We start from the raw sequence: 13,585 nt of genomic DNA on the forward strand, positions 1-13,585 counted from the left end.
GCATACAACTTTGAACCGCGTATATCGTTCCGTTCAACCGAGATGGAAAATGAAAGGTGGAAAGATTTTTTAAATCTGTGACGTCACAGATTTTGTTTATGTATGTTACTTTTCTTATACTAGTCCACTACATAGGAAAAGTGTTGTAATTAAAGTAAAAATAACCAGATGAAATGAATGAACTAGTTTTTTTTCCTAAACCAATGCTAGCGTTCAAAGTCATAAGCAGGGCCCGAAATCTTCGAAGGTGAAAAATGAAGACCGACTCTACTCTCAGTAGCTTCGCTTCGACTAGAATTTCTTCGGCATTCGGTCACAACGAAAAGTGACTTGACTAAAAAATAAATTGACTAGCCTTGACTAGCGAGGATGACTGGTGAACTAGTCCAGTCAGTGTTTATTTTAACTGACTCGACTAATGAATACAAATCTGCCTTTTCATTCAACTGACTTCAATCCACATTTCTACTCCCCTAGGAACGAAATGTATACCCGCGTACGCAATCTTATTTCTACGTTCATATAAAGAGGAAAGAAAACATGATTTCTGATGCAAAAAAGAAGTTACCCATCAATGGACGGTTTATGGTTTACCCATCGTGAACTCAAACCAACGAACTTAGACATTTATCAAGTATGCTATAATTCGATTATCGATTAATCGTTGGGGCATTTTTCAATATTCGATTCGTTCTAATAATCGTCTTTCAATATTCGATTAATCGAGCGAATATTTTTTTCTTTCAATAATCACGTATCAAGTTGTCATTCTGGTCGCGTTGACGATGTTCCATTATTGGATAAAAAAATGTTCAATAAAAAAATTATATAGCCTAATTCTTAACATAAAAATGCATTAACCTTGAGAAAAATGCATTGACATTGAGAAAAAAAAACTAGATTGATTGATTGAATACTTATCTAGCTGTCGAGCGAGAATTTCGATCTCTGATGCGCGTTCATCCCGGAAGAATGTAATCCTCCAAATGTTCCACAGCTTTCTGAGCAAATTTGAAGTGGATGGTATACCATGACAATTGGGGGGCTAAAATTTGTGGGGTACATTGAAAAAAGAAGGCTCTAGGAGAATCACAATAGTATAAATGGATTGTACCAAAGTCCATTGCTGAATGACCAGAGATCTAAAGTAGCATTTGTGTAAAACTTGTTGTTCAGATAGATGAAAACATTTGGTTTGAAAAGTGAACAATTATTTAAGGAAATATAAATATAAAAAAAAGGAAGAATCTCCTGGTAAACAACTTTCTAGAGCATAAGGAATTCGTGAAGCTTATTGATCGTATTTTTTCTGGTAGTACCAAGGGGCTGGCAAGGTGGCGGTTTTGAATTACACTCTGCTGATCACCCGAAGTCACTAGAATTGCGGAACAAACAAAGCAAACTTGACAGCACGACTGAATTGACAGCTTGGCCCTGATTTGCACCAATTGAAAGGATTTTTCCTACGATGAACCATATCTAGACAAGTAAAAGTCAGAAGATATTTGTCAAACAGAGCTTTGATCTTACGTGTGAATGATTTTATGATAAAATTTAAAAAAATATCAATATGTCCTTTGCAAAGTCTTATCATTATCTAAAGATTCGTTCTGTTGACATTCATATAATACATTTTAGTTGCGATGAAAAATAAATATGGCTCAAACTGGCCATCCCTGATTAAACCTGTATAGTGTCTCGCACACCAACCCACAAAATCAGGTGTATCAATAATGAATACAGCACAGATGAGTTGATTCGAATCAAGCTGAACGACTGACTGCATGAGAGTTATACGTTTGTGAATGCTAGATTTCGCCTGATATTTATTTGAAATTATAGAACGCATCTTTTGGTATTTCCAAGAAAGAGCTAATTGTGATAAAGTTCGATTCTCGATCCAGCCTCGGACCTCTGAAAGCGAATACCTTCGTTGTAGAGAACAAAGCAGGCGCATTGAAATTGTTTGATTATTTAGTTTTGTTCGAAGTTTTATTCACGCAATACTTCTTTTAACAAATATGATGTCTTTTTCTTAATTTGTTTTTGCTTTCATGTCCCGTTATCAATGTTGGACTATTTGGTCAGCCTGGTCCGCTCTGACTGCATTCTATGAGGGGTTTACATTGATCAATCATAACAATTTCGATCCGTTATTTCAGCTATATGCATGCTTTTCAAAATCTGATAAATATGGAATGTAGCTTATAAAATGCTTAATCTAATGCAATCAATAACTCTTTTTTTTTCAAATTTTGCGACTTGGTCCCCTTTGACTTAACACCGACCATATGTGATTAACAGGTCGTCATTTTGACGTTTTGAATCTGCTACACGTACCCAGTAGTGGCGACAGCTGGCGGCGAACATCAGAGCACACACATAATTTTCTGTGTGCATACCGATTAGCGCCGCTGCGCCATCACGTTACTTTTTTCGTTTAAAAAGTATGAATAGAAGCCATTGAATGCAGAATCCCTCAATCGGGTACTAGTTTGAGGTCGGATTCGAGTCAGCGACGGCACCATATGTTACGGTGAAGTTGTTATGAAATCGCAAATAAATGCAGGAATCGTACACACGCTGACAAATCTTAATCGTAGCGTAGCGTGGAGAGATGGAGGACAAAGCTGAGCCACGTTGATCTCGCAATCTCGCAGGCATGTGACGCTTCGCATGTTGATGACGAACCACCACCGTTGTGCACACGGATAGTTAGTTTGTTCGCATTCGCGTGTGTCCGCATGTGCATGCACCGGCGGAAGGTCGCCCTTGTCCTAGACACCGTATGCAGTTTGTGATTTCGGAAATCCATACCCACGCTTGGTGGAGTCCAATGATTATAGGGCCCCCCCTCATCAACTCAGGATCGTCTTACACACTGTTGTTAATTACACGAGCGATTGTTTCTTGCCGCCATTGCTGTGCAATTTTAAACGGTAAAAAAAACCGTTTGTCATCATTTGAGATGGCGAAATGATAGATCGCAGTGTGCGCGGAAACAACCCAACACACAAGCGCGAGCCAATTTGACAGGTGAAGGTTGGGAGGAAATCAGTCATCGTCTCATTACATTCGATTTACCACGAGGTACGGAATCGGAAGGGCGTGCCTCAGCCGAGACCGAACTTCCTTTCCTTGCGGCGGTGGGGAAATACATGGGAAATATCTTCTGCGAACTGACTCACGCCTCGTGTGTGTGTGTGTGCCGTGGCGTTGTAATTCTTATCTGCATAAATTGTAAATATTTGTGGCGTGAATGGTGTGGTTCTGCTGTTTGCAGAGAGTGAAAAAAGAGTCTGGAATGTGACCGCTACGTGACGGCTTATTTTATCTGTGACATACATTGTTCAACGTGAATGAGTTGTGCGGATGTTTCGTATGAACCTATATTCAAACTGTTTCTTATCCACATTGTGGGCAAATACAGCTTCAATCGTTCATTGTGTGCCTTTCATCAAATTGAGAGGATGAGTGACTCAAACGCAACTGCAAGAGGAAATACTTACGGAGACATTGTCAGCCGGACAGGCTCGCATCCTTCAACTGATTCTATGATTCGAATCGAATCATAGCAACGCGGCTACCGTGAAATAGGGTTGTGAATTATGGTCATTATAAAAAAAAACATCATTTTACATCACGCCATAAAAACAAGAAACAGATAAAATTCGTTTGATTGATGATTCGTAAAACATTGTTAGGCCACCTATTAATGACGCGGCAGGGAACAGCGATTTTATGGAGACGTTCGATCATTTATTCACCACAAGAGCGAGCAGCGCCTCCATTAACCTTGTGTTCACCGAGTGCAATTTTGTGCATTTGCGGCACATTCCGCTTCCCCTCATTTCAAGATAAAAGTGAAATCATGGTTTATCCCACCACGCTTCTGTTCTGTACTGAGTAGAATATGATAAACAACCCCGCGCTGAGATACGCGCGTGATTATTATTTATAATCGCGCCGAAGATCGTTCCCGCTCTAGCCTTCAACCCGACACAATATGTGAGTTTTTATGGTTTCAATTGAAATTAGTTATATAATCAGCTGACCGCGAAAAGAGTTTCTCGCCTAGCGCGTATGAGTAATTAGTATTCATAGTGCATAAATATGCATTCGCTAAGTAGCTTCTCATGCTTAGAGAATATCCCACCGCTGCTGTGGTGACTGTTCACACGAATACACACAGAGATAAATGGGCCACCGGATCGGGAAATGAGTTCATCTTCCGAACGCCGTAATCGCGTGATTATCGATGAGTCTCATTTTTCCATTAATCTATTATTGTTTCTTGTTAAAAATATACATAATGATTTCTGCATTCTGGCATGGATTCGCGCAATACAGATACAGGGTGCGCCGGGAAAAATGTTTTAACATTGGGTTAATTTGTGTTACTAATGACTTATTTCTGTTGACAGTGTATTTGTTTACGTTTACTTTCAAGTGCCACATCAAAACATCGGAACTGTTTAATTGCAAATACGGGAAGATGTACGCCAAAGAAGTGATTAGGAGTTTGCTGCTCGCCCAGAAGATGCCGAAGGAGATTTTTTCAGTCTTTTATTATTCCACAACTACAATTCTAGTACCAAACTACCAAACTGTTTGTATAGAAGACGTAAGCGACAAAATGAAAAAAATCGACTATTTTGCCGTTTTGCATTCTACGCAATGTAATACGTTTGCTCAACATGCAAACAAACATTTTTTGTTCGAAATCATTTGAGCAATTTTGAAAAAACGTTTCCGAAAAATCTCTGTTTTCGCATAACAGACGTAGTTCCATACAGCTTTCATACATCGCTCGAAAATCAACAATTATAAGTATTATGTGCTATAAGCTAAATTTACATTTGAATCACATTCTTTGTCAAAACATGCATGTCACAATAGTGTCTTATTACTGAGTGTTTCCTAATGGATGTATATAAGAAACCATTGAAACACTGCTCATATAATTACTATTTTCTGTACACTGCACTGCGATGAACAAAGAGAAGCAATTGTGTTCTTCAAGTAAATGATGAAACAATCAGATCAGTAGTAACATTGAAATAATAATGGTTCTTAGCATTATAATTCCTCGGATTCGACATCGAATTATTTCACCCACTCAACATTTACTCATACCATCGATGTAAGTCACTCCACCATCTTCATGCGATTGATCGAGATATCGATAAATCATGTTGCTAAAATTACCAACATTTCAGATTGCCTTTACAAATTCATTTTATTGAAAAACACGAACCTGCTGTTCTTATCATATCCCAGAGTATTCAGGAAAAAAGTACTATCATAGACTCGCAACAAATCCAGAGCACCTATTCCAGATATTCTACTAAATTTCCTCCAAACCTTTTTGATTTTATTCGATAACAACTGACACTACCGACGGAGACTTTTGACTATTATCGGAAATGTAAATTCAAATGCTACAGACAGAGCAACCTGGTGATTACGTCTAGCTATGTGAAGAAATGTTCATTGAAACGATTGTTTGTCCGCATAAATAGACGCAAGCGCTTTTCAAATGGAAAAAAATATGTTTTAATCCGCAAAATCTCCTAGGCCCTCTTTTTGCCGATAATATCGTTTAACTGGACAGATCATTTCATTGGAAATTAGCATGGTTACGCTTGTAGGCAAAAAAAAACAACAAAATTGCGTTTTCCTAACACTAACGGTGATTACGTCTCCTATGCAAACATGGGCAGTAAAGCTAGATCGTTTACATTTCTGTCGCCTGGAGCAGTTGTCACAATATGATGCACGTATTTTCCAAAAACTTCTACGATTTTCCTTTTTTTCTATTCTATTATAATTCGCAAGAGTTGGGAATTTCAGACTATTAAAGTTCAATCTCTCTGTTCTAAAATCACAGTCATTTAGCCTTTGCACCATATATCGCCATAAACCTGTACTAAATTGACAATCCTTAACTTCGTGACATAAATCCTCCACTAAATACTCCGATGCAGAATGGACAGAACGGTTGAGGTACTATTCCCTGTCTATGAAACTGCTCCTTATTTGGTATTTTTCATTTATAAAAAGATATACAGCCCTATTCTGTATTTCGATTGATTCGAAATATTTCGAACGACTTAATAAAATTCCATCCTGTGTTTCGTTCGAGATGTTTTTGCATTTCGTTCGATCTGTTTCTCTTTGAATACTAAATGGGCAAATCGTTCAAAATAGGGAATGCGAAATTATAACTCGAACGAAATAACGGTTTCCTTTTACTGAAGAAAATATGTCACCCTTCTAAACTCGAGTCGACCGCGAGTAATCGGTTTTCTAAATCGGTATAAATGTATATATTCTAGTAACAATACAGTAAGGAGTTCGGCTGTTTAAAGCTTATGTAACTGAGCCTGTAAAAATAAACGATTTAAAAAAAAACAACGGTTTCGAACGAAATGGAAATCCGTCAGAATACAGAATAGAGTTGATAGAGAGGAGAACTCATCCGACGTAAGATTTTTGTACCTCATATTTCTCCATATTGTTCTCCAATTTCATTGTCTTAATGTTATCTCTATTTCTGGTGTATTTACTTTTTGTATGTAGAAACTGTATAATACATTTGAAGTCATATGATCAAAAACTTGAGATGGCAACATTCTTAATTCATGGTTAATTTTTTAAGGCAATCGTATTCATTGCGAATTCTGGAAGCAGTATTTGAACCATTAGAACTGTCTATAATCGTGTCATGAATGTAACGGTTTATTTTTGTTCTTTGGAATCTGTTAACCAATGATGATTTGCATTTCATTTCCACATCATGTAGCACAAGTCCACCTTTATTTTTGGGCAGAATTAGTAGCATATAACTAACCTTTGGCTCAAAGTTTTTTCCAAATAAAGCTACCAATGTGTGGTTTTATTTTTGCTGCAAATTTGTTCAGTAAATTTCAAATAGATCCTATGTATCACACTTTGGATGAAGCGAAAGTGTTTAGGAAAATTACCTTTTGAATTTTATTTAAATTACGCATCTTGTGCAACCATACCAATCAAGAAAAGCTATTAGTAATTTGAGTCCAGTTTGTTTCAATCATGATTTTGTAATCATTGCTATAGAAACACCAATAACTTTCATATTTCGTTGCACTGTTAGCCATCGTGGCTGACGTGAATCGACATTTACCTCTCCTACAATCATACATTCTGTTTTCAGTATATTGAGACGGGCTCCTGATACACTACCATATCTTTCGAAAATTTCTTTCATTTCGTCTAACTTCTGAACATCTTCCACTGCTATGCAAATATCATCTGCATAAACATTGAATAGATCAATTTCACAAATAAAGAATGCATAGACAAGAGATCACCTTGTCTCACGGGTCTTCTAATCTGAATTTCATTACTCAATCTTCTATTGATATTTTTTTTAGCAAATGACATTTGTCTCATTAATCCAATAAGATTGACAAATCTTTCATTTATTCCCATGTTTCTCATGGTGTCGATTAAAAAGAAATCTTCCACTCAATCAAACGCCCATTCTAATTTTCTTTATTTTGAATTCTACAATTTTATCACGCAGTGCACACGTAGCATCGAATATACTATGTTGTTTATTAGCACATTTTTGATTTAGAGAAATTACATATTTTACTAATTTCTCCAAACGATAATTTAAAGCTCTCGAAAGAACTTTGTAATCAAAGCAAGGTAACTGGTCTAAACTGGGAAATGGAATCTGAATGGTTGCTCTTCTTTATTAGAACAATCATCCCATCGAAGATTTTTTTATGAACATTTCCTGCTACAATATCATTAATTACTTCAGTAAACTCCGTCTAAACTTTATCCCAAAAATCCAGATAAATCTTTCGAGTTCGCAGTTTTTATTAACGTATAAATAAAATCTTCTTCGATTCTTTCGAGGTATAGTTTTAATTCGGGACAAAATAATTATATTCCTCATTTCTCTCCGAACTGAAAGAATTATTGTAAAAATCCACTATGTGACCAACAATTTCCGTATGGTTTGTTGATTCCGTCAATTTCCAAACTTTTGATACTTGTTTCACTGAATCTCTTAACTCTATCATACACGTAAAACAAAGAAGCTGGTTCTCCTGACAGATAAACTTCATTTTCCTTTACCTTTGTCAAAGAATGATTTCTTTGTAATTTCAACATGATACCTTTTATCCGATTTATTTCAGCGATTTTGTTTGGATTGATCAAATATTCCTCATGAGCTCTATTCAAAGCTCCATACCATATTCTCATCGAATCATAAAAAATTTTATTCACTAGTTTTGTTTTCCATTTTAAAAAAGAAACAATTTTAGGTTTTACGTACTCAGTCCACCAAATTATCCATGTTCGGTAATAACGCCTTTGAGACACCCAATACCGCCGTTTCATTCTGAACTGTTCTTTAACTTCATGATTTATTATCATGGATTTACACTTCCAGACTCCTCTACCTAATGTCCCACCCAATCCAGGCAGCATTAACCTCAAAATATACGCTTTATGATCTGAGAATGAAATCTCGTTGGATCGTGCACCAACAATTTTCGTTTTAAGATCGTTTGAAACATAAATACGATCAATTCTAGATCCAAATCCATCTCGTTTGAATGAGAATTCCGTTCTAGACGGGATAATGACATTCCATGTATCTTGACCTGACCTCACCATATCGTTTCATCTCGTTTTCGATCGTTTCGTTGTCCATTTGCGGCGGTAAGTCGTGTACTCGAACTTGTGTTAATCCATCTTCCATGTGTAGGGGACCACGAACTTGTAATCGTTGTACTTAACCTTGTGTTTACGATCATTTTTCTCAACCACTTCTAGAGCATACTCTTCCGTATATACCTCAACATATGTTAAACCACGAGATAAGTTTGCTTACACTGATTTTAGTCGTTCGATTGTAAGATTTAGTACTTTGAACATGTAATCCGTTACCGTTTCGATCTTTGGCTTCTTCATGGCTTTGGAAAAGTTTATAACAAATGTTCTTTCACGAAGATTTCATTGATTGACGGGCCTGTTGTCACTTGTTCGTGTGTTTAGGTTTTTAGTAGTATTTGAAATTTACTCTTACTTCAATCGGGCACCCTTTTGAAAAAACGACCGTCTTCCGAAGAGGTTTTTCTGTGTTGAAGAAGCAAGCAATAATAATCCTGTTCTCCAACGAAAAGCTGTTCAGCATCGGTGCTGTGTCCAACAGCCGCGCAGACCGATTAATTCCACCGAAGAAGTTTCAGGATGTCCGCAAAAAGTGAAGTTTATGTTCCACACTTAACATTCGAGGTCTTTATGTTTGGCTGGAGGATCATCTTTTCTGAGGATCATTACGTTGTCCTACAACAGGATGGTGAGCCATGTCACGCGCCAAATCGGATCCAATGATGGCTGATGGAAAATATGTATTTTTGGAAGATTTGTGGTCCATCTACATCTCCAACACTCCCAAAAACATAAACAAACTCGAAGAAACAATCCACAAATTTTCTCATGCCGCTCCTTTCGCAAAATTGCATCAGAAAATCCGAAATCACCTATGTTGGCGGAAACAATCGCAGCAATCGCAGTGGAACGAATTTTAACTTGAGTTTTCAACCGATTAACACAGCTATCACTTTTGACCAATCACTAAGAACCTCAAAAACACTCTTAAATTCACACAAATCCTCCGTCAGCAAACAAAATAGAAAAAAAAATTGCTCCTAATTATTTCGGATATCACTTTGGAACATAGTTGCATTGAATTGTTTTGAAATGATTTTTTAGCATGCCGCATGTCGCATGCCGATATTGTGAATGTTCTTGCGAGTTTTTTTTTGAAAAACTGAATATACTGGATTTTACGTTCATTCTTTGTTGATAAATCATAGAACAAAGTTCATTTGTATGTGTTGGAACTGAAAATGCTGAAAATACAACATTAACATTCAACACTCGGAAACCGCAAAAAGTCAGGTGTTGTCACGTCACAAAAGTATTGGGGTGGCAACAAGCTGAAGATTATTGTAGGAAATTTTCTCAATTTTCCTTTTTTTATCCCATTTGTTTATTTATTTAGACTCATTAGCATTTAAGTTGTAACAGAGCCAGATTTTTATCGTATCTATAAATAACACATTACACAGTTGCCATTTTTTAGGCTTTAGAGTATTCCTTCTGTTTTTGTCCATTGTTCAGTTAGACCACCGGACAGCGGATACAGTTGATATGATCATTGGTGTGTTATTAATATAACAGCCCGATGTTTCTTGCAGAGTAGAGCAGTCGTATGGATGAATCGATCTTATTTCGACCGTGGATCGGTCTTCATCGCTGACGATTGTTGCGTGGACGTAGTTATTCAAAGATGGTCATTGAGGGCCCTGAGTTTTGAACTCACGATCGAATTTTACTTTGACGTCGTTTAGTTTTTGAAAATCAAGTAGTTCAGAAATATTTCATTTGCTCGCGAGATTTCATGTGCTTTTCCTTCTCTCTTTCTCTTTCCAGGAGCACCAGCATGGCATCACATCGATCGCTCCGACGCCTTCGTCCGCCCTCGAGGACAGCTGGTTTTGGGACCCGGAGCAGAACATTTCCTCCACGTCGTCCTCGTCGAAGAAAGATGACGACAATGATTCGCCGCGGTCGGGAGCGGATCTCACCACGATCCCCCTGGAGGCGCCCGCTTCGGAGAGCGAAATCATCGAACGGCTGCACCGCCAGCTGGTCGACAAGAGCCAGCAGCTAAAGAAGCAACAGCTGGAGAATGCACTGATCAACGAGAAACTGTCCCAGGTTGGGCGGGAAAATCGGGAACTGAACGAGAACATCGAGGAGTTGGATCGACAGCATGAGCTGGTGGTGGAAAATTTGATCGGGGTGAAGAAGGCCCTGCAGGAGAAATGCCTCCAGCTAGAGGATGAGCTGCGGCTCAGGCAGGGGGAGGCAAACGTAGCGAAGGATTACGATGCGTTGAAAGAGAGCTACAGCATGCTGGAGCAGAGCTGCGACGCGATACGTCAGGAAAATGCCCAGCTGAAGGGCGAATTGGAAGGGCTCAGAGCGGAGAGCGATGCCACACGAGACGAGCTGGAAGCAGAGATTGGAGAACTCAGAAAGAGTTTAGATGCATCTGAAAAACGGATAAAAAGCTCATCAGATGTATATGATCGCACGTTAAATCGCTTGACGGCAGAGAAAGCCACACTGGACGAGCAAACGGACTCATTCAAAAACGACATTTCCACACTTCAGGAGAAGCTTGAGAGCATCACACTGAAATACGAAAGCCTCAGCCGGATTGAGGCTGACTTCGAGAGCATGAAAAAAGAATATGACGACCTAAAACGCAAAGGCGAAGAGGATGCTTTCGTCGCACTCCAGAGAGAAGACGATCAGGCGGAAGTGGACAAAGTCCACCAAATGTACGATCAGCTAACGGCTGAGGTCGAACGTTGGAAAAAGGACTGCGATCGCCTGCAGGAGGATAACCTAACACTGCAGAAGAGCGAGAAGGCGATCCAGAGTCAACTCAGCGAGCTGGAAGCTCTGATCGTGACGAAAGATGAGCGAATCGTTCAATTGGAGCAACACATTCCTGACCAGACACAGGTTGAACTTCTCCAGCGAGAGGTTGGTGAACTGCAGAACGAACTTCGGAGCGTTATATTTGACAACTCGGTTCAGCTGGATGCGAAGGAAAAAGAGTGGCAGGAAAAATTGAACTTCCTGAAGGCGGAGAATTCTCGCATCCAGCACAACAAGGACACACTCGAGGCGGATTTGATGCAGTACGAGAAGGAATGTGCCAGCTTGATGAAGAACAACGACATGTTGATTGGGGAGATCGAAAACCTCAAGTGTAAGAAACTGGAAACCATCAACGAGAATGCGGAAGATAGCATTGTGATATTGGAAAAGCAACTGGAAGACTGCAGCATGCTGAACAAGAGCTTGGAGGATGAATATCAGGAGGTGAACAAAAAGCTAGAGGAAGTGCTGGAGGAGCGGGAAGAGCTGGAAGCTAAGGTTGAGAGTTCCCAGGAATCGTTGGAGCAGAAGTCAAAAACCATTAAAGATCTTCAACTGGCACTGGAGACATTGGAGAACGAGAAGAGCAATTTACTGTTTGAAATTAATGAAATTAAATCAAAAGCGACTACAGAGAAGGAACAAATGGAGATCGAAAGCTACCAGATGGAAACAGAAAGTCTCAAATCACAACTGACAACAATCAACGAGGATCATGCTAGTCTAGTTTTGAAGCTGCAACAGCTTCAACAAGCATCAGTCGAGAACGTTAAGAAACTGGAAGCGGAGCTGTCCGAACTCAGATCATCGTTGAAAACGAAGGAATCCGTTACAATACAACTGCAAGAAGAAGTAGCGACCAAAATTGAAGAGCTTAACTCCGTCAGAGTTTCCAACGAGAAAGCCATTGAATCGTTACGACAAAAACTAGAAGCAGAATCGCAAAAGTCCACCTTCATTGCGGTCGAAAAAGACGAGATTGAACGCCGGCTCCATGAAACAGTTGTGGCACTAAACCAACAATCAACCGCTCTCGAAGAACATTCCGCGCAGAACGTCGCTAAGTTAGCCGAACTCACGCAAACCGTAGACACCTTGACCAAGCAGAAGGACAACTTGGTCCAACTGATCACAACAAAACACAACGAAAACGTGCAATATCACGCTGAGATTCAACGGTTGAGCTTGCTGCTGCAGAACGAACTGACTGCGAAAAATGAACCGGTCACCAGCCCGGAGTGTAGCAAGTGTCCTGTGCTGCAGGGGAAGCTCAACGGTCTTGAGGCCCAATGCAAGAAGCTTGAAAACTTCGACAAATTGACCGATCAGGTACAGTTTTTGCGCGAGAAGTCCGAAATTCTATCCAACAATCTACAGATCGAGCAAAACAATCAAAAGTTGCTGCAGCAGGAGAAGCAGGAGATGATGGAGCAGAGGAATGGATTGGCGAAGGACTTGGAACGGCTGAGACAGCATTTGCTGGAGATCGAGGAGGCACATACGCAAGAGACGGTTGAGCTGCAGCAGCGCTGTCAGGAGACCCAGGAGAAACTGCAGGCACTCGAGCAAGACGTTAAGAAGTCGACCAATGCGCTCACATCGGCGAGGTAAGTCTAATGGAGCAATTTTCAATCGACAAATGACAAAACATGAGTATTTTTGATTCGAATGAAAGTTTGTATTCCGTTTGGGTTGGAGGAAATATGAGTTTCCCACAGCAATTGGGAATATTTTGACTCAAGTGTAACTTTTCAATAGGGTGTATCGATTTTAGTAAGAGAAAAATACACATATTTTTTTTACGCGACTGATGAAAATCGTGTAAAACAAATCGCGTAGTTCGAGAGAATCGCGTAAAAAAATTGCCTCATCACCGACGCGCGCTCTCACACAATTTCTTTTCTACTCTTTCTCTTCCCAACGGAACGGCGTTGGGCATCGCCAAATCGCGTAATTCCAAGAAAACCACATGAAAAAATAGCTTTGTTTGAAGAGAATCGCTTAAAAAAGTCGCATAAAACAAGAATCCAGTGTAGTGCCTTAGAAAGAGTTATAGAGT

The 13,585-nt window shown here is 39.3% G+C and overlaps 1 protein-coding gene across 2 annotated transcripts in view; it reads left to right on the forward strand.

Annotated features, from left to right (window-relative positions):
* Positions 1-13,585, forward strand: part of LOC129775063 (thyroid receptor-interacting protein 11) — a 90,368-nt gene that overhangs the window by 64,238 nt on the left and 12,545 nt on the right. For both annotated transcript variants that reach the window (XM_055779272.1, XM_055779283.1), the window contains one exon: positions 10,504-13,133. In XM_055779272.1, coding sequence (XP_055635247.1) covers positions 10,504-13,133 — 2,630 coding nt within the window. The remainder of the gene's footprint in view (positions 1-10,503; positions 13,134-13,585) is intronic.

This window comes from Toxorhynchites rutilus, chromosome 1, assembly GCF_029784135.1.
Source record: "Toxorhynchites rutilus septentrionalis strain SRP chromosome 1, ASM2978413v1, whole genome shotgun sequence".
Classification (NCBI taxonomy): domain Eukaryota; kingdom Metazoa; phylum Arthropoda; class Insecta; order Diptera; family Culicidae; genus Toxorhynchites; species Toxorhynchites rutilus.